This window comes from Prunus avium, chromosome 2 (genome assembly GCF_965620075.1).
Source record: "Prunus avium chromosome 2, drPruAviu1.hap1.1, whole genome shotgun sequence".
NCBI lineage: Eukaryota > Viridiplantae > Streptophyta > Magnoliopsida > Rosales > Rosaceae > Prunus > Prunus avium.
In genome coordinates, this window is record NC_142285.1 from 32,609,333 (window position 1) to 32,629,009 (window position 19,677).

Here is a 19,677-nt window from a genome sequence, read left to right on the forward strand (position 1 = left end):
TCAGCTACTCTGTATCTTGGAGACTTGGACCAAGTTGAACCTTTTTTGGGGGTAAGAATGTCATGCATCTCTCATATTAATATTACTTTCCCTTTCTACCTTCTCTCTTCTCATTTCCCCTTCAATATTGTTTAATTGATCGAAATCGTTCATTTTCGAGGTCATCCTATAAGGATTTTTAATGTATTAAAAAAGCATCCAAATAAAAAAAAAATATTTAGCCATTTCATTAACAATCCATGCTCAATTGAATTCATATTTATTTGATAACAGTTAGTTGACTAAAAGACTTCTAATTTGGTTAAATTTTACAGAGATCATCTTTAAAGGATTGCCGAAAAGAACCACATTGTAGAATAGAGAGATAGAAAAGGCACAAAACAAAGGCATCTATCATTTCCCATGTTTTTTTTTCCACAATGGTGTGGTTTATTTATTCATAAATAGTAAATAAATCATAGTAATTATTTTTTATCTCACAGATATGCATCAAAGCCCATGGCCCATTAAAAGCCCATATATGATCCAACAAGTCCAAGCAAAGAACCGAACCCATTGGCCGCCCCAACAGTGAGTTAGATCCCCCAAGTTTTGAATCGGCTTTGTTGAGGTCACAGATGCTGTGTAATCTTCTGTCCACTACTGTGCCTTTGTCTTCTATACTAGACAACTTTGTGCAAAGAATAATTCATATAAAAATTTTGTGTCATTTTCATAAGCGAATATGATATGTTACACTGCATTGTTTTTATCTTGGCCCCAGATGAATATTTAAGAGCTGCCTCACCCTCAAGTAAGGCACACTTTGTGTCATTGTGTTTGCAGGAGAGAAAAATGGAGAAGGGTCCAGTTTGTGTAACAGGTGGAACTGGATTTGTTGCCTCATGGCTTGTTATGAGGCTTCTGCAACATGGTTACACTGTTCGAACTACGGTTAGACCTGACCCAGGTAAAATATTACTCATTCCAAATTTTAGTTATTGAAATATGTGACGCACAATACACGAATTTCTTACTTGTTAGAAATAACCGAGGTTTTAAATAAACCTTAGATATGAGTTGTTTCGTTCATTTAGGTTGTAATAGAGAGTGAGAAAATGAGTTAATTAGGATTACGATAGGTCATGGTTCGAATTCATCCAATGTACATTAACATGCATTTGATGTTTGATATTGGGCATAGAATGCAAGAGAGACCTCAGCTTCCTCACAAGCCTGCCAAGAGTATCAGAGAATCTCCAAATCTTCAATGCAGATCTCAGCCAACCAGACAGCTTCAATGAAGCAATTGAAGGATGCATAGGGGTCTTCCATGTTGCTCACCCTATGCCTAACAAAGAACTTGATGAAGAAGCAGTGACCAAAAAAGCTGTCCAAGGAGCCCTAGGCATATTGAAAGCCTGCCTAAATTCCAAGACTGTGAAGAGGGTTGTGTACACTTCTAGTGCATCAACTGTGGCTTACAGTGGCAGCAGCCAAGACTTGGTGGATGAGAGCTCATGGAGTGATATTGAATTTCATAGGTCTCTTAAAATATTTGGGACTTCATATGTTTCTGCCAAGACCAAAACAGAGCAAGCTATCCTGGAATTTGCAGAAAAAAGTGGATTGGAAGTTGTCACTTTGATCCCTCCATTAGTTGTTGGTGGATTTATCTGCAAAAACTTCCCTAGCTCAGTTTACTTGTCCCTGTCCATGATTTTAGGTTTGTATTGAGTGCAATTCCTTTTATTTTTATTTTTTTTATTCAAGCTAGTTTTCTGAAATCAATTTCCAAAAACTCATTAGGCCATCTAACCACGCTTGAAAAATTATGCAAAATGACACACACCCCCTTTTTTTTTTTCCCAAAAAATCAAAATGTGATGTTGATTTGGGCTAGGAAAAAAAACAGGATCATTGCATTTCCCAATTTCAAAAAAATTTGAGACCTAAACCAAATCTACATATTTCTTGTGTGCAGGAAATCAAGATCACTATAGATATCTTATCAGGCCAAGTTTCGTACATGTAGATGATTTGGTTAGTGCCCATATCTTTCTTTTTAATAATTCTGATGCAAAAGGGAGGTACATTTGTTCATCAAATCAGCTACCCATAGATGAACTGTCCCAATTTCTGTCTGCAAAATACCCTGATTTTCCCATACCCACAACTGAGTGAGTAATTCCATTCTAATACAACTCCTTAACTCTTCTGTCATTTTAATCTCAGATTATAAAAACAAAACTATCTGTTTTTGACCTCTTCCCCCTTGACCTACACAGTTTCTTGAAGGGCATTGAAGGTCACAAATCGTGTGGCTTCTCATCACAAAAGCTCCTGAGTTCTGGATTCAAGTTTAAGCATGGACTCGATGACATGTTTGGTGATGCAATTCAATCTTGCAGAGAAAAGGGTTTTCTTTAAATCGAATTCGCTAATTAGCATGACCCTTTGATTAGGGTTAAGATCATCTCCCTTTGAAAATCTAATAAAGGTTTAAAATATCAATGTGTGGTGAACAAATTGACCATTATGTAAAGTTTCGGGACATCTTCAAAAGTTTCAAGATTGATGTACTTGTACCTAAAAATGCACATGTAATATGGTCTACATGATTGGATAAATAAATTTATGGCAAGCTTGTGGAGTGAGAAAATTGTCATTATACCATTAAAGAAAAACGTGTGCAACCGATATACGTAATATCCTTTCTGTGACACATTAGTTGAAAGATTCTTTCCTTAACACATTAATTGAAGAGCCTATTATAGTTTTGAGTATTTTAAAAAATTGCTATAGAGAGTATGAAGTTTATACAAGCAACTCATTGTGATACTCTACAAATCAAGGAAAAGGATGGATTGAAAAAGAAACGAGTACTAGTTGGTCATATCATTTTTTTTTCCACATAATTATATTTTCAAATTCAATTACCTCATCTATATTTAAAATAAATAAATTATGATAATTCGTTGACATGAATCATAATTTTAATAATGAGTAAACGTAATTGAAGCTTGTGATCGGCTGGACATTATTAAACTAAACTAAATTAATAATAAGTAAATATCGAACCTTCGATGATGTGTAATATCAGTGTATATACAGGTTATATTTATAAATTAATAGTTGCATTAATAAAAGCAGAGATGCCAAAAGATGAAATATTAATTTAATATCGTTTATATCGTGGTTGATTTTGCAAATATAATAAAGAATTTAGTTATATTAGGTAATGGCATTGTCATATATATGTCAAACTTCATTGCCTCCGAAAGAAACGTAAAGAATGTGCAGGCACTAGCTGTAATGACAAACTCACAAACTATTGACCCTTAATTATCGCAAGTTAATTAATTATCATTTATATATATCATACTTATAATTTATATTTAAGCTCTCTCAATGAACCTTAATTAGCCAAATCAAGCTCAGAGAGAGAGAGAGAGAGAGAGAGAGAGAGAGAGAGAGAGAGATCTCAATGGAAGAGGTTGGAGGAGGAACAGTTTGTGTAACTGGTGGAACTGGATATGTAGCTTCATGGCTGATTATGAGGCTTCTTCAGCATGGCTACTCTGTTCGAGCCACCGTTCGATCCAACCCTTCAGGTAATTCAGATCAAATGACCTACAATAGTTGTGTTGATCAATGATGATGAAAACCATACCAAACAGTTGGAGATTGTATGAAATTTTTGTTTGATCATACGTCAGTTTAGTTTTCTATTATAGATTAATCTGCAGAAGTTTCTGTTTCCTTATAATTTCTTTGTTACATGTTGTTCTTGTAATTGTTTGATGAGCGCACAAACAAGATATTGAGCGTATATATAGAGTAGCACTCAAGCACCAATAGTCAGTAAGTTAGTATGGCGCTAATCAATTTGCAGGGTTGACCTTTGAATGAGGAACTAAAAATTGTACGGTCGGATTATAAAATTTACACTGTAGAGTAGACTAAAATAAGTAGTTAGCACTATATTAACTTACTAACTGGTTAGCGTTTGAGCGTTGCTGAATATATATATAATTCCAAGGGTCTGTTCACATATTGTCGATTGATTTTGAGTTAGGTGTTCTAATTCTCTCACAGTGTTAAAGAAGGTAGCCATGTGAACGTGAAAGAAGGTAGACACGTGTCCATTTTCAGATTTTCTTGGGTGTTCTAATTTTTCACTTATGGCCTTTTTGACATATAATTTGATGAGCTGATCATATTTATATATGGCAGCTGAAAGCAAGAGAGATATCAGCTACTTGACAAACTTACCGGGAGCCCCAGACAGACTCCAAATTTTCCATGCAGATCTCAATCAACCAGAGACTTTCAACGAGGCCATTCAAGGCTGCACAGGAGTCTTCCACGTTGCTCACCCCATTGATGTGGACGGCAAAGAGCCAGAAGAAACAGTGACCAACAGAGCTCTGGAAGGAACCCTAGGCATTTTAAAGGCATGCATAAACTCCAAGACAGTGAAACGCGTCGTTTACACTTCAAGTTTAGCCACAATATTGTTCAACAGCAAAGGCCTTAGTGAAACTGATGAAAGTACATGGAGTGAGCTTGATATTTGCAAAAGCAGCAACCTTGTGAGCTCTTCATACTTGGTTTCTAAGACAGTTGTGGAGAGGGCAGCTTTGGAGTTTGCAGAAAAGCATGGCTTGGATCTTGTCACTGTTGTTCTTCCCATTGTATTTGGACCCTTCATTTGTCCAAATATTCCTGCTTCTGTGTACATGGGACTGGCTCCCATATTTGGTAAATTTTTCTTAATACTGTATAGTCCTGCATCTGTGTACATTGAATTATTTGTCGTGTCACGTTTCACCAAATTTTATTCACCAAATAATGAGCAGTATTTAATTGGTCAAGATGCTAGAGACGCCCATTTTAAATTTATTTATTAACATGTATATTAGTATATACTTTCTATTATGAAATCCTTAATTGTTTAATTGGTTGTATTTTTTGACGTATGTAGGTGATGAGGACAAATGTAAATATCTTACTAGCACATATATGGTACACATAGATGATGTGACAAGTGCACATATCCATCTTCTGGAACATTCTAGTGCAAAAGGGAGGTACATTTGTTCCTCAGTTCAAACAACAATTCATGAATTATATGATTTTCTTCCTGCAAGATACCCCGACTTTCAAATACGAATGTCAGAGTAAGATTATGGTTTCTCCTTTATATTCTTATTAGAATGCTAGTATCAGTTTATGTGAGTTTCACTCTACATATGTGTATGTGTTGGTGGTTGTATTAATTGACGTGTGGCTTAATTATTTATGTGCGTGTAAACAATTGACGTTATCAACGAATTTATTGTCGTTGATGATGTCAAATATACTGAGGCATATTCAATCTTTTTCTTATTGTTTTCTTCTTTTTAATCTATACTTTTTCAGCAACTTAAAGGAGATTAAAAGTTACAAACGATCAAAGGTCTCTTCAAGGAAACTGTTGAGCACTGGGTTCAAGTTCGAATACGGCCTCGGTGAAATGTTTGATGGTGCGGTGCAATGCTGTAAAGAGAAGGGTTTCTTATAACTCAGGCTTGGTTCAAGCAAATAATCATTGTAATCCTTACCATGCCAAGTGTGAATAACCAATTTTACTTTTTCTAATATTTTGGCCCGTGATTTTTTGTAAGAATATTAAAATAAAAAAAATAAAAAAAAGGCTAAATTGCACGAATTATGCCACCAAAAGAAAAAGAAAAATTGCACAATTAGCTATGTGGTGTGAATCATATAAAAAAAAAGCCTTTGTGGTTAAACCTATTACCAATCATAGTCCAAATCGAAATTTCCGTCTAATTGCACCTATGTGCACATAACATGCAGAGGTAAAATGATCCTTGCACGTGATGAGCACATTAGCACAATTTGACAAAAATTTTAGTTTAAAACCAAGATTAATAACGGGCTTAACCACAAGAGTATTAGTGGAAGTTTTTCCATGACATAAGTAATTTGATGTATGATCCACATCGCATGGATCATTTGTGCAAATTGGCCCAATAATTCTTAGTCATAAGATTAGAACATGAGGAATTGGGAGTGAGAGGACCTGCTTAGAACATGAGATCAGCAAGATGCAACACAGACTGATCCCATTAACTCAAACCCCCCAAAAAAAAAAAAAAAACACCTCATCCCTTTATCACCTCACAAGAAGTAATGACGGTTCTAGGTGTCAGCGACACCTTTTCTTCCCCCTTCTTTTTCCTTTATCATAATTTCAAGTGTAAATCATTGTTTGTTTTGACCTGGGTGTAAATTGTAATGCATTTCAACTTCAAGCCCAACAAACAAAAGAAAAAGTCTTAAGCACGTCTCTGTTGATAGTTACCCAAGATGGCAGCAACAAATGAAAACAAAGCATCTCATGAAATTCACTGCATGCCCACTCAGAAAGTTACTACACAATACAAGCTGACAAAGAGCCCTCACCAAAGATAAGACTGCCTTGTTTATATCTTGAGATTGTAATGAGCAAATCAACCAGACTTGTGGATTGAAGAAAACAGAGAGATGGAGGAGGGAGAGAAAGGAAGAGTATGTGTAACAGGTGGTTCAGGGTTTTTAGGGTCTTGGCTGGTCATGAGGCTCCTTGATCATGGCTACTCTGTCAACACCACTGTCAGATCAGACCCAGGTAAAGCCACTACTTCACTTGATTGCCAAGCCATAATATTTTAATGGAGATTTCTCTGTAAGTGTGGTATCTTGTAGGATTTTCATTTTCATAAGGTCAAGGGAAAAAGTGTTTCTGTCTTCTTATCCAAACCACTTAATTTGTGTGCACATGAAAAGTAAAGGCATAGCATCTGTTTTTTTTCTTCTCTTAACAACCAGAGAACAAGAAAGATCTAAGCTTCCTCACAAGTCTACCAGGAGCATCGGCAAGGCTAAAAATTTTCAATGCGGATCTCAGCAACCCAGAAAGTTTCAATGCAGCCATTGAAGGATGCATCGGATTGTTCCATGTTGCTACTCCAGTTGACTTCCAAGATAAGGAACCTGAAGAAGTGGTGACCAAAAGATCAATTGATGGAGCCCTTGGCATTCTAAAGGCATGCTTAAATTCAAAAACAGTGAAACGAGTTGTATACACCTCGAGTGTATCTGCTGTCCAGTTGGGCAGGAAGGATGATGTAGAGCAACTGGATGAGAGCTTTTGGAGTGACATAGATTACATTAAAGCTGTCAAGCCATATGGAGGCTCATACATGATTTCAAAGACATTAACTGAAAGGGCAGTTCTTGAATTTTCAGAGAAATATGGATTGGATGTTGTGACAGTAATTCCTTCTTTTGTTGTTGGCCCCTTCATTTGTCCTAAGCTCCCCAGCTCTGTTCAACACACTTTGTCTATGGCCTTTGGTATGTATAGCTTGAAGAATGTGTTTGAATCCAAAGTCCAAACATATTGTAAAGCATCTTCTCTGAATCATGTTTTAATGCAGGTGACTTTGATCAACTTAGCTTTATCATCAATGCATCTGTGGTGCATGTGGATGATGTGGCCAGAGCACACATTTTCCTTTTTGAACATCATGAGGCAAAAGGGAGATACAATTGTTCTGCAGATGTCATAACAATTGTACAAATAGCTGAATTAATCTCTGCAAAATACCCAGAAGCTCGAATACCCTCAGCAGAGTGAGTTAAACTATTCTTCTTCATGTTACTTGAGTCTCTTTTCCGTTTCAGTCTAAAAAATGAAATCAAAATTCCTTTGTTTCCTTGGTTCTATCTTTCTGTGCAGTGATTTAAGTAGAGTTGAAGGTCCGAAATTACCCGGTCTGTCATCAAAGAAGCTATTGGATTCTGGTTTCAAATTCAAGTATGGGGTTGATGAGATGTTCAGTGATGCAATTCAATGCTGCAGAGAAAAGCATTATCTGTAGTTCCTTCCTGGAACTATGAGTCTTATGCATGATTCTATGGAAGTTTGATACCATAACAGAAAACCAATCCCCTTTGTTGGATGGGAAAAGGAACTTTGCAAGTTTGATACCAATAAATGCGCATTGTGTGCTATATTGATTCCGGTAGAAAAAAACAAAAAAATTGGGATCTCTAGTATGAATAAAATGCTTGACTTTTTTCCAAATGGCCAACAAAAACTATGCAACCGCATATTCGTAGAAAAAACTATGCTTGACTTTTTTTACAGAGGTAAGAGCTTTGTCTATCTTTAATGACCTTTAAATTTAATTAACAGCACTTCTCCATGTGAGAGAGACTATGGTGAGATTTCAAGTTCAGCTTGGAACATTGGATGGGTGTATATATGCACACCATGAAATGCAAATAGCAAAAATGTAATGGAATGGAACAATGAAAATATTCTTCCAATCTTGTCCATCAATAAAGTCTTCAAAGAACAAGCTTAACTCCTACCAGGGAATGAGCGAAGTATTTTTCTTTTTCAAAGCGAGATGTTATAGAAACTAGGATTTTACTTTTTTTTTATATATATAAAAAAATACAAGTGATAGTACTAAAAGGGGGAGGGGAATTGCTCACACACACACCATCAAGGTGCCATGAGGTTCAAACCTGAGACCATTTATCTGCAAGTACAAATCATTTTTGATGTAGAACAAATAGCTGAATGGATTGAAGAAGAATTGGGGCGAAGAAGGGAAAAGGGACGCAGTGGGAATTTCCATATTTGGCGTCCGAACTCCGATTGGGTTGCATAATACCTTCTCGAAAAGGGAACGACGTCACGAGCCCAACTCACTATTTTACTATGACCTATGGTGGATTTTGGGCTTCTTAGGTCATTTGGCCTTCCAAAAGTGCATTTAAAGATTGTATTCAATTGACAAATTTTTCGTTTCTTTTTTGGTAAGTTTTCAATAACTCCTCAGGGCAGTCCAATGGGTGAGAACGTTGTATTTAGTCAGCCGTTATGCTTGGTTGAACTCATCTCAACTTTTATCAAATAATTTAAAGAGAATTCTCTCTAATTTCCTGGTGGAATCCAGATTACTGTTCTTTAGGGTTTTCCCTTGAAATCCTATTTGCTTGTGCTGCGTCAAGTGGTATCAGAGCGGGTCTCTCTCGTCTCGGTATTATTGGCTTATCATGGGTGATCATGAAATTGCTGTTCCAATTACTCGAGTGGATTTGGACGCTCAAAACGTATGAATCGACAATTTAACCAATCAACTTGTGGAGATGCGTGAGTTGTTGTTACAAGCTATTGGTGGCAACAATAGAAGAGAAGATAGAGATAACAATCAACGAGACAACAACCAAGGAGGCAATGGTGGAAGGAATAATAGGAGACAACGTGTTCCAGAGAGCGAGTCGAAGTCTGAAGAAGAACTTGAGGAACCACCACCGGTAACAATCCACATCATTGTAATCACAACAATTTTGGTGATTATTGGATTAAAGCCGAAATCCCTAATTTTTAAGGAAACCTGAAAATTGAAGATTTCTTGGATGGGTTGGTAGAAGTGTAGAGGTTCTTTGAAATTATGGAGGTTCCAGATAACAAAATGGTGAAGATGGTCGCTTTCCGTCTAAAAGTCATAGCGGCTGTATGGTGGGATCAGTTGCAGAAAGTGTTGCTACTTTTCCCAGTGACAAGGGAAAAACGCAGCAGCAAAACTTTGGAGGATCATCAAAATCGTCGAACTTCCAAAGTAAAAGCGGCAATGAAGGTAGCAGTCGGAGTTCCAATAAAGTGTAGACTCGAAACCAATCCTAGAAGGAGAACCCGTATGCTAAGCCTATGACGGATATTTGTTACCGATGCCAAAAACCAGCGCATCGTTCCAACATTTGTCCCGAGCGGAGGCAAGCTAATTTTATAGAAGATGTTGGTGATGATGAAGAAAATGACGAAGTTGTAGACGATGATTATGCAGGGGCTGAGTTTGCAATTGAGGAGGGAATGGAAAGGCTTACTTTGTTTTTACAGCGAGTTCTTTTGGCACCAAAAGAGGAAGGGCAACGACAGTATCGAGAATTTTGTGTCAAAAAAATTGTTGGAGCGTTTGCAGCTACCAATAGAGCCACATATGTCACATCTAGGATCGCTCCGCCGTAGCACGATATTGTCTGCTTTGAGCCCCCCCTCTCTGCCCTCAAGGTTTGTTTATGGGAATTCACGAGCAACTTCCTAGTGGGTCACTCATCCTAGGATTGCTCTAGCCCCAACTCGCTTAACTTCGGAGTTCTCATGACTCCGAAGCCAGTGAGCTCCCAAAAGGCCTCATGCTAGATGGAGGTGGGCATGTACATATAAGGCACATCATCCCCTCTCCATTGGTCGATGTGGGATCTTACAATCCACCCCCTTTAGGGGCTCGACGTCCTCGTCGGCACACTCGCACCACAAGACATAATGGCTCTGATACCAAATTATCACATCCAGGATCGCTCCACTGTAGCACGATATTGTCTGCTTTGGGCCACTCTCTTTGCCCTCACGGTTTTGTTTCTAGGAACTCACAAGCAACTTCCCAGTGGGTCACCTATCCTAGGATTGCTCTAGCCCCAACTCGCTTAACTTCGGAGTTCCCATGATTCCGAAGCCAGTGAGCTTCCAAAAGGCCTTTTGCTAGATGGAGGTGGGCATGTACATATAAGGCACATCACCCCTTCTCCGTTGGTCGATGTGGGATCTTACAACATATCAGCCCTTATTCACTAGGTTGGGTTAAAAAAGGACATTCCGTTCGTGTTGCAAAGACTTGTCGTGTGCCACTCTCCATTGGGAAGCATTACAGAGATGATGTCGTATGTGATGTTATTGATATGGATGCATGTCATATCTTGTTGGGGCAACCTTGGCAATTTGATGTGGATGCAATCTTTAAGGGTCGAGATAATGTGATCTTGTTTTCCTAGAACAACCACAAGAATGTGATGGCTACTACAGTGCCCTCAAAAAAATCAGTTGAGCCAAAAACTAAGAGTTCTAGTTTTCTAACTCTGATAAGCAGCGAGCAAGAGTTAAATAAGGCAATAAAAGAAGCATATTATTTTTGTCCCATGGTGTTGAAGGGGCTGTTGAAGGCCACCAAAGAAGAAAATGTAATTCCTCCTGAAGTGCAATAGATTTTGTCAAAATTTCAGGAACTAATTTCTGACAAGTTGCCAATGAAAGATATACAACACCACATTGATTTGGTACCTGGGGCTAGTCTACCAAATCTGCCACATTATCGCATGATCCCTAAGGAGAACGACATCCTAAGAGAGCAGATTGAAGAGTTGTTACAAAAGGGTTTTATCAGGGAAAGCTTGAGTCCCTGTGCGGTTCCAGTCCTTATTGTTCCAAAGAAAGATCAGTCTTGGCGTATGTGTGTTGATAATCGAGCAATCAACAAGATTACAATAAAATAAAGATTTCCCATCCCGCGATTGGAAGATATGTTGGATGTGCTCGAAAGCTCTAAGGTGTTTTCCAAAATAGATTTGCGCAGCGGATACCACCAGATTCGCATCAGGCCAGGTGACGAGTGGAAAACATCATTTAAGAGTAAGGAAGGATTATACGAATGGCTGGTGATGCCGTTCGGATTGTCAAATGCGCCTCGCACCTTCATGAGACTTATGAATCAGGTTCTTTGACCATTTATTGGCTCTTTTTTCGTGGTCTATTTTGATGATATTTTAATTTATAGCACCACAAAAGAAGAGCATTTCGTGCATTTGAGACAAGTCTTAGGAGTTTTGAAAGAAAATAAGCTATATGTGAATCTGAAAAAATGTACTTTTTGCACAAATAAGCTACTGTTTTTGGGTTTTGTGGTTGGTGAGAATGGTATCCAGGTGGATGACGAGAAGATCAAAACAATTCTTGACTGGCCAACTCCAAAAACAGTCTATGAAGTTCGAAGTTTCCATGGGTTGGCCACTTTTTACAGGAGGTTTGTGCGGCATTTCAGTTCCATTGTCACACCTATTACTGAAAGTTTGAAGAAAGGCAGGTTCAATTGGGGAGAAGAGCAAGAAAAAAGTTTTGCTCTTGTAAAAGAAAAACTTTGCACCACTCCGATTCTAGCTCTTCCAAATTTTGAGAAGGTGTTCGAAGTTGAATGTGATGCCAGTGGCGTGGGAGTGGGAGTCGTGCTCTCCAAAGATAAGAGACCAATTGCTTTCTTTTCTAAAAAGTTGAGCGAAGCACGTCAAAAGTGAAGTACTTATGACCAAGAATTTTATGTAGTTGTTCAGGCTTTGAAACAATGGGAGCACTATCTTATTCATAAGGAATTTTTTTTGTTTATAGATCATCAAGCTTTGAAGTATATTAACAGCTAGAAACATATTGATAAAATGCATGCCAAATGGGTGTCTTTTTTGCAGAAATTTTCATTCGTTATCAAGCACACTTCTAGCACCTCAAATCCTGTGGCTAACGAGCTGAGTAGAAGGGCTTATTTATTAGTTACTCTTACTCAAGAAATTTTGGGGTTCGAGTGTTTGAGGGATTTATATGAAGATGATGATGATTTCAAGGAAATATGGGCTAAATGTGCTAATCATGAGCCAATGGCAAATTTCTTTCTTAATGAAGGGTATTTGTTCAAGGGCAACCAGTTACGCATTCTTGTTTCCTTCTTAAGGGAGAAGCTCATTTGGGATTTGCACAGAGGAGGGTTGAGTGGCCACTTAGGCCGTGATAAAACAATAGCAGGATTGGAAGAGAGATTTTATTGGCCACAGTTGAAGCGTGATGTTGGAACAATTGTGCCAAATGTTATATTTGTCAGGTTTCGAAGGGACAGGTACAAAACATTGGATTATACATGCCTTTACCAGTTGCTATGGATTTTATCCTTGGTTTGCCTCAAACTCAGAGAGGTGTGGATTCAGTTTTTGTGGTGGTAGATCGGTTCTAAAAAGTGGCGCATTTCATACCCTGCAAGAGGACTAGTGATGCATCCAATATAGTCAAGCTGTTTTTTAGGGAGGTTGTTCGCTTGCATGGAGTACCTGCATCTATAACTTCTGATCGTGATACAAAAATTTTGAGCCTTTTTTGGATCACTTTGTGGAGAATGTTTGGGACTACTTTGAACCGTAGTAGCACTGCCCATCCTCAAACTGACGGCTAGACTGAGGTTACAAACCCAACATTGGGAAATATGGTGCTAAGCATTTGCGGAGAGAAGCCGAAACAGTGGGATTATGCACTGCCACATGTGAAGTTTGCATATAACAGTGCAGCTCGTAGTGCAACCGGAAAGTCACCGTTTTCCATTGTTTGTACTGTTGTGCCTAATCATGTTGTAGATTTGGTGAAGTTGCCTAGAGGCTAGAAAATTAGTGTTGCAGCAGGAAATTTGACTGAAGAAGTGGTGGCTGTTCATGATGAAGTGAAGCAAAAACTCGAGCAAACTAATGCTAAGTACAAAGCCGCTGCAGACAAGCATAGGCGAATTAAGGTGTTTCAAGAAGGCGATTCTGTGATGGTGTTTCTGAGGAAGGAGAGGTTCCCTGTTGGTACATATAGCAAGCTGAAGCCTAAGAAATATGGTCCTTACAAGGTGCTGAAAAGAATCAATGACAATGCCTATGTTATTGAATTACCAGATTCCATGGGAATTTCCAATACTTTTAATGTTGCTGATTTGTATGAGTTTAATGAAGATGAAACCCTTTATCTTGAACATAACTCGGGGTCGAGTTCTTCGGAGGTGGAGGGGACTGATGTAGAACAAATGGTTGAATGGATTGAAGAAAAATTGGAGCAAAGAAGGGGAAAATGACGCAGTGGGAATTTACAGATTTGGCATCCGAGCTCCGATTTGGTCGCATAATACCTTCTCGAAAAGGGAACAACGTCACGAGTCCAACTCACTGTGTTCTTGTGACTTATGGTGGATTTTGGGCTTCTGAGGTCGTTTGGCCTTCCAAAAGTGCATTTAAAGATTGTATTCAATTTTTCAAACTTTCCATTTCTTGTCTGTTAAGTTTTCAATAACTCCCCAGGGCAGTTCAATGGGTGAGAACGTTGTATTTAGTCAGCCATCATGCTTGGTTAAACTCATCTCAACATTTATCAAATAATTCAAAGAGAATTTCTCTCTAATTTCTTGGTGGAATCCAAATTACTATTCTTTAGAGTTTTCGCTTGAAATCCTATTTGCTTGTGCTGCGTCAATTTTCCATTGAGCTAGAATCCGTTGCCAAGATTTGTTTTAGGCATAATATATATTTTTTCTTTTTTCTTTTTGCTGGAGAAAAAAGACAAACGAATGCAAACAAAACGACGTCGTACTGACAGCCGTTGCTCGTTCGTAAAAGTGAAATTTAAGCGAAGTTAACGTTTCATTTGACACGTCCAAGCAACAGTATTTGTTACGTTTGTAGAAGGAAACTGAGAAGACTGCACGCACATTTCAGGGTGGAGAGGACCTGCCTAGAACATGAGATCAGCGAGATGCAACACAGACTGATCCCATTAACTCAAACCCCCAAAAAAAAAAAAAAAAAAAAACCTTATCCCTTTATCACCTCACAAGGAGTAATGACGGTTCTAGGTGTCAGCGACAACTTTTCTTCCCCCTTCTTTTTCCTTTATCATAATTTCAAGTGTAAATCATTGTTTGTTTTGACTTGGGGGTAAATTGTAATGCATTTCAGCTTCAAGCGTCTCTGTTGATAGTTACCCAAGATAGCAGCAACAATTAAAAACAAAGCATCTCATGAAAGTCACTGCATGCCCACTCAGAAAGTTACTGCACAATACAGGCTGACAAAGAGCCCTCACCAAAGATAAGAGTGTACTGTTTATATCTTGAGATTGTAATGAGCAAATCAACCAGACTTGTGGATTGAAGAAAACAGAGAGATGGAGGGAGAGAAAGGAAGAGTATGTGTAACGGGTGGTTCAGGGTTTATAGGGTCTTGGCTGGTCATGAGGCTCCTTGATCATGGCTACTCTGTCAACACCACTGTCAGATCAGACCCAGGTAAAGCCACTACTTCATTTGATTGCCAAGCCATAATATTTTAATGGAGATTTCTCTGTAAGTGTGGCATCTCGTAGGATTTTCATTTTCATAAGGTCAAGGGAAAAGCCCAGTCTTCAAAGTTTCTATTGTTCCTGCCCCAAAAAGTTTTTCTGTCTTCTTATCCAAACCACTTAATTTGTGTGCACATGAAAAGTAAAGTCATAGCACCTTTTTTTTCTCTTCTCTTAACAACCAGAGAACAAGAAAGATGTAAGCTTCCTCACAAGTCTACCAGGAGCATCGGCACGGCTAAAAATTTTCAATGCGGATCTCAGAAACCCAGAAAGTTTCAATGCAGCCATTGAAGGATGCATCGGATTGTTCCATGTTGCTACTCCAGTTGACTTCCAAGATAAGGAACCTGAAGAAGTGGTGACCAAAAGATCAATTGATGGAGCCCTTGGCATTCTAAAGGCATGCTTAAATTCGAAAACTGTGAAACGAGTTGTATACACCTCGAGCGCATCTGCTGTCATGTTCGGCAGCAGGGATGATGTAGAGGAACTGGATGAGAGCTTTTGGAGTGACATAGATTACATCAAAGCTGTCAAGCCATATGGAGGCTCATACATGATTTCAGAGACATTAACTGAAAGGGCAGTTCTTGAATTTTCAGAGAAACATGGATTGGATGTTGTGACAGTAATTCCTTCTTTTGTTGTTGGCCCCTTTATTTGTCCAAAGCTCCCCGGCCCTGTTCAAACCTCTTTGTCTATGGCCTTTGGTTTGTATAGCTTGAAGAATGTGTTTGAATCCAAAGTCCAAACATATTGTAAAGCATCTTCTCTGAATCATGTTTTAATGCAGGTGACTTTGATCAACTTAGCTTTATCATCAATGCATCTGTGGTGCATGTGGATGATGTTGCCAGAGCACACATTTTCCTTTTTGAACATCATGAGGCAAAAGGGAGATACAATTGTTCTGCAGATGTCATAACAATTGTACAAATAGCTGAATTAATCTCTGCAAAATACCCGGAAGCTCGAATACCCTCAGCAGAGTGAGTTAAACTATTCTTCTTCATATTACTTTAGTCTCTTTTCCGTTTCAGTCTAAAAAATTAAATCAAAATTCCTTTGTTTTCTTGGTTCTATCTTTCTGTGTAGTGATTTAAGTAGAGTTGAAGGTCCGAAATTACCCGGTCTGTCATCTAAGAAGCTATTGGATTCTGGTTTCAAATTCAAGTATGGGGTTGATGAGATGTTCAGTGATGCAATTCAATGCTGCAGAGAAAAGCATTATCTGTAGTTCCTTCCTGTAGAAAAAAAAACAAAAAAAATTGGGATCTCTAGTATGAATAAAATGCTTGACTTTTTTCCAAATGGCCAACAAAAACTATGCAACCACATTTGTGGAGAGAAGCCGAAACAATGGGATTATGCACTGCCACGGGTGGAGTTTGCATATAACAGTGTAGTTCATAGTGCAACCGGGAAGTCACCGTTTTTCATTGTTTATACTGTTGTGCCTAATCATGTTGTAGATTTGGTGAAGTTGCCTATAGGCCAGAAAATTAGTGTTGCAGCAGGAAATTTGACTGAAGAAGTGGTGGATGTTCGTGATGAAGTGAAGCAAAAACTCGAGCAAACTAATGCTAAGTACAAAGCCGCTGCAGACAAGCATAGGCGAATTAAGGTGTTTCAAGAAGGCGATTCTGTGATGGTGTTTCTAAGGAAGGAGAGGTTCCATGTTGGTACATATAGCAAGCTGAAGCCTAAGAAATATGGTCCTTACAAGGTGCTGAAAAGAATAAATGACAATGCATATGTTATTGAATTACCAGATTCCATGGGAATTTCCAATAGTTTTAATGTTTCTGATTTGTATGAGTTTCATGAAGATGAAAACCTTTTATCCTGAACATAACTCGGGGTCGAGTTCTTCGGAGGTGGAGGGGACTGATGTAGAACGAATGGTTGAATGGATTGAAGAAGAATTGGAGCAAAGAAGGGAAAAATGACGCATTGGGAATTTACAGATTTGGCATTCGAGCTCCGATTGGGTTGCATAATACCTTCTTGAAAAGGGAACAACGGCATGAGTCCAACTCACTACTTTTTTGTGACCTGTGGTGGATTTTGGGCTTCTGAGATCGTTTGGCTTTCCAAAAGTGCATTTAAAGATTGTATTCGATTTACAAACTTTCTGTTTCTTTTCTGTTAAGTTTTCAATAACTCCCCAGGGCAGTTCAATAGGTGAGAATGTTGTATTTAGTCAACCGTCATGCTTGGTTGAACTCATTTCGACTTTTATCAAATAATTCAAAGAGAATTTCTCTCTAATTTCCTGGGGGAATCCAGATTACTGTTCTTTAGGGTTTTCGCTTGAAATCCTATTTGCTTGTGTTGAATCAATTTTCCATAGAGCTAGAACCCGTTGCCAAGATTTGTTTTAGGCATGATATATATTTTTTCTTTTTTCTTTTTGCTGGAGAAAAAACACAAACGAATGCAAACAAAACGACGTCGTACTGACAGCCTTTGCTTGTCCGTAAAAGTGAAATTTAAGCGAAGTTAACGTTTCATTTGACACGTAAAATCCAAGCAACAGTATTTGTTACGTTTGTAGAAGGAAACTGAGAAGACTGCACACACATATCAGGGTGGAGAGAACATGAGATCAGTAAGATGCAGCACAGACTGATCCCATTAACTCAAACCCCCAAAAAAAAAAAAAAAAAAAAAAACACCTCATCCCTTTTTCACCTCACAAGAAGTAATGACGGTTCTAGGTGTCAGCGACACCTTTTCTTCCCCATTCTTTTTCCTTTATCATAATTTCAAGTGTAAATCATTGTTTGTTTTGACTTGGGGGTAAATTGTAATGCATTTCAACTTCAAGCCCAACAAACAAAAGAAAAAGTCTTAAGCACGTCTCTGTTGATAGTGGGCAGCCACAAATGAAAACAAAGCATCTCATGAAAGTCACTGCATGCCCACTCAGAAAGTTACTACACAATACAAGCTGACAAAGAGCCCTCACCAAAGATAAGACTGCTCTTGAGATTGTAATGAGCAAATCAACCAGACTTGTGGATTGAAGAAAACAGAAAGATGGAGGAGGGAGAGAAAGGAAGAGTATGTGTAACAGGTGGTTCAGGGTTTGTAGGGTCTTGGCTGGTCATGAGGCTCCTTGATCATGGCTACTCTGTCAACACCACTGTAAGATCAGACCCAGGTAAAGCCACTACTTCACTTGATTGCCAAGCCATAATATTTTAATGGAGATTTCTCTGTAAGTGTGGTATCTTGTAGGATTTTCATTTTCATAAGATAAAGGGAAAAGCCCAGTCTTCAAAGTTTCTATTGTTCCTGCCTCAAAAAGTTTTTCTGTCTTCTTATCCAAACCACTTAATTTGTGTGCACATGAAAAGTAAAGTCATAGCACTTTTTTTTTTTTTTTCTCCTCTTAACAACCAGAGAACAAGAAAGATCTAAGCTTCCTCACAAGTCTACCAGGAGCATCGGCACGGCTAAAAATTTTCAATGCGGATCTCAGCAACCCAGAAAGTTTCAATGCAGCCATTGAAGGATGCATCGGATTGTTCCATGTTGCTACTCCAGTTGACTTCCAAAATAAGGAACCTGAAGAAGTGGTGACCAAAAGATCAATTGATGGAGCCCTTGGCATTCTAAAGGCATGCTTAAATTCGAAAACTGTGAAACGAGTTGTATACACCTCGAGTGCATCTGCTGTCCAGTTGGGCGGGAAGGATGATGTAGAGCAACTGGATGAGAGCTTTTGGAGTGACACAGATTACATTAAAGCTGTCAAGCCATATGGAGGCTCATACATGATTTCAAAGACATTAACTGAAAGGGCAGTTCTTGAATTTTCAGAGAAATATGGATTGGATGTTGTGACAGTAATTCCTTCTTTTGTTGTCGGCCCCTTCATTTGTCCAAAGCTCCCCAGCTCTGTTCAACACACTTTGTCTATGGCCTTTGGTATGTATAGCTTGAAGAATGTGTTTGAATCCAAAGTCCAAACATATTGTAAAGCATCTTCTCTGACTCATGTTTTAATGCAGGTGACTTTGATCAACTTAGCTTTATTATCAATACATCTGTGGTGCATGTGGATGATGTTGCCAGAGCACACATTTTCCTTTTTGAACATCATGAGGCAAAAGGGAGATACAATTGTTCTGCAGATGTCATAACAATTGTACAAATAGCTGAATTAATCTCTGCAAAATACCCAGAAGCTCAAATACCCTCAGCAGAGTGAGTTAAACTATTCTTCTTCTTATTACTCGAGTCTCTTTTCCGTTTCAGTCTAAAAAATTAAATTAAAATTCCTTTGTTTTCTTGGTTCTATCTTTCTGTGCAGTGATTTAAGTAGAGTTGAAGGCCCGAAATTGTCTAGTCTGTCATCAAAGAAGCTATTGGATTCTGGTTTCAAATTCAAGTATGGGGTTGATGAGATGTTCAGTGATGCAATTCAATGCTGCAGAGAAAAGCATTATCTGTAGTTCCTTCCTGGAACTATGAGTCTTATGCATGATTCTATGGAAGTTTGATACCATAACAGAAAACCAATCCCCTTTGTTGGATGGGAAAAGGAACTTGCAAGTTTGATACCAATAAATGCGCATTGTGTGCTATATTGATTCCTGTAGAAAAAAAACAAAAAAAATTGGGATCTCTAGTATGAATAAAATTCTTGACTTTTTCCAAATGGC

The 19,677-nt window shown here is 38.4% G+C and overlaps 5 protein-coding genes across 7 annotated transcripts; all 5 read left to right on the plus strand.

Annotated features, from left to right (window-relative positions):
* Positions 1-805: 805 nt before the first annotated feature.
* LOC110773741 (vestitone reductase-like) lies at positions 806-2,631 on the plus strand. Of its 2 annotated transcripts, none has more exons than XM_088249286.1 (4): positions 806-949; positions 1,184-1,705; positions 1,964-2,159; positions 2,268-2,631. In XM_088249286.1, the coding sequence occupies exons 1-4, from the start codon at positions 835-837 to the stop codon at positions 2,407-2,409; spliced, it is 975 nt and encodes a 324-aa protein (XP_088105412.1). In that variant the 5' UTR covers positions 806-834; the 3' UTR covers positions 2,410-2,631. The 2 variants fall into 2 exon arrangements, with proteins under 2 accessions (XP_088105412.1, XP_088105413.1); XM_088249287.1 differs by having other exon boundaries at positions 806-933.
* Positions 2,632-3,293: 662 nt separating this feature from the next.
* Positions 3,294-5,622, plus strand: LOC110773753 (vestitone reductase-like). 2 transcript variants are annotated; one of them, XM_088248073.1, is made up of 4 exons: positions 3,294-3,593; positions 4,216-4,743; positions 4,967-5,072; positions 5,404-5,622. In XM_088248073.1, the coding sequence occupies exons 1-4, from the start codon at positions 3,467-3,469 to the stop codon at positions 5,543-5,545; spliced, it is 903 nt and encodes a 300-aa protein (XP_088104199.1). In that variant the 5' UTR covers positions 3,294-3,466; the 3' UTR covers positions 5,546-5,622. The 2 variants fall into 2 exon arrangements, with proteins under 2 accessions (XP_088104199.1, XP_021833968.1); XM_021978276.2 differs by having other exon boundaries at positions 3,296-3,593; positions 4,967-5,162.
* A 778-nt stretch (positions 5,623-6,400) lies between these two features.
* Positions 6,401-8,116, plus strand: LOC110773743 (vestitone reductase-like). Its single transcript, XM_021978267.2, has 4 exons — positions 6,401-6,655; positions 6,856-7,383; positions 7,467-7,662; positions 7,769-8,116. The coding sequence occupies exons 1-4, from the start codon at positions 6,532-6,534 to the stop codon at positions 7,908-7,910; spliced, it is 990 nt and encodes a 329-aa protein (XP_021833959.2). The 5' UTR covers positions 6,401-6,531; the 3' UTR covers positions 7,911-8,116.
* Positions 8,117-14,584: 6,468 nt separating this feature from the next.
* On the plus strand, positions 14,585-17,376 carry LOC110746756 (vestitone reductase-like). Its single transcript, XM_021946996.2, has 4 exons — positions 14,585-14,948; positions 15,187-15,714; positions 15,798-15,993; positions 16,100-17,376. The coding sequence occupies exons 1-4, from the start codon at positions 14,828-14,830 to the stop codon at positions 16,239-16,241; spliced, it is 987 nt and encodes a 328-aa protein (XP_021802688.2). The 5' UTR covers positions 14,585-14,827; the 3' UTR covers positions 16,242-17,376.
* Positions 17,377-17,911: 535 nt separating this feature from the next.
* Positions 17,912-19,673, plus strand: LOC110773742 (vestitone reductase-like). Its single transcript, XM_021978266.2, has 4 exons — positions 17,912-18,170; positions 18,413-18,940; positions 19,024-19,219; positions 19,326-19,673. The coding sequence occupies exons 1-4, from the start codon at positions 18,047-18,049 to the stop codon at positions 19,465-19,467; spliced, it is 990 nt and encodes a 329-aa protein (XP_021833958.2). The 5' UTR covers positions 17,912-18,046; the 3' UTR covers positions 19,468-19,673.
* The last annotated feature ends 4 nt before the right edge of the window (positions 19,674-19,677 follow it).

Bases quoted from the DNA above. Each gene is read 5' to 3' on its own strand.
- LOC110773743 (XM_021978267.2), top strand. From the start codon at position 6,532: ATGGAGGAGGGAGAGAAAGGAAGAGTATGTGTAACAGGTGGTTCAGGG. The intron at 6,656-6,855 runs GTAAAGCCACTA...CTTAACAACCAG, and splicing joins CACTGTCAGATCAGACCCAG to AGAACAAGAAAGATCTAAGC. The intron at 7,384-7,466 runs GTATGTATAGCT...GTTTTAATGCAG, and splicing joins CACTTTGTCTATGGCCTTTG to GTGACTTTGATCAACTTAGC.
- LOC110773742 (XM_021978266.2), top strand. From the start codon at position 18,047: ATGGAGGAGGGAGAGAAAGGAAGAGTATGTGTAACAGGTGGTTCAGGG. The intron at 18,171-18,412 runs GTAAAGCCACTA...CTTAACAACCAG, and splicing joins CACTGTAAGATCAGACCCAG to AGAACAAGAAAGATCTAAGC. The intron at 19,220-19,325 runs GTGAGTTAAACT...CTTTCTGTGCAG, and splicing joins GCTCAAATACCCTCAGCAGA to TGATTTAAGTAGAGTTGAAG.
- LOC110773741 (XM_088249286.1), top strand. From the start codon at position 835: ATGGAGAAGGGTCCAGTTTGTGTAACAGGTGGAACTGGATTTGTTGCC. The intron at 950-1,183 runs GTAAAATATTAC...TATTGGGCATAG, and splicing joins TACGGTTAGACCTGACCCAG to AATGCAAGAGAGACCTCAGC. The intron at 1,706-1,963 runs GTTTGTATTGAG...TCTTGTGTGCAG, and splicing joins GTCCCTGTCCATGATTTTAG to GAAATCAAGATCACTATAGA.
- LOC110746756 (XM_021946996.2), top strand. From the start codon at position 14,828: ATGGAGGGAGAGAAAGGAAGAGTATGTGTAACGGGTGGTTCAGGGTTT. The intron at 14,949-15,186 runs GTAAAGCCACTA...CTTAACAACCAG, and splicing joins CACTGTCAGATCAGACCCAG to AGAACAAGAAAGATGTAAGC. The intron at 15,994-16,099 runs GTGAGTTAAACT...CTTTCTGTGTAG, and splicing joins GCTCGAATACCCTCAGCAGA to TGATTTAAGTAGAGTTGAAG.
- LOC110773753 (XM_021978276.2), top strand. From the start codon at position 3,467: ATGGAAGAGGTTGGAGGAGGAACAGTTTGTGTAACTGGTGGAACTGGA. The intron at 4,744-4,966 runs GTAAATTTTTCT...TGACGTATGTAG, and splicing joins GGGACTGGCTCCCATATTTG to GTGATGAGGACAAATGTAAA. The intron at 5,163-5,403 runs GTAAGATTATGG...ATACTTTTTCAG, and splicing joins TTTCAAATACGAATGTCAGA to CAACTTAAAGGAGATTAAAA.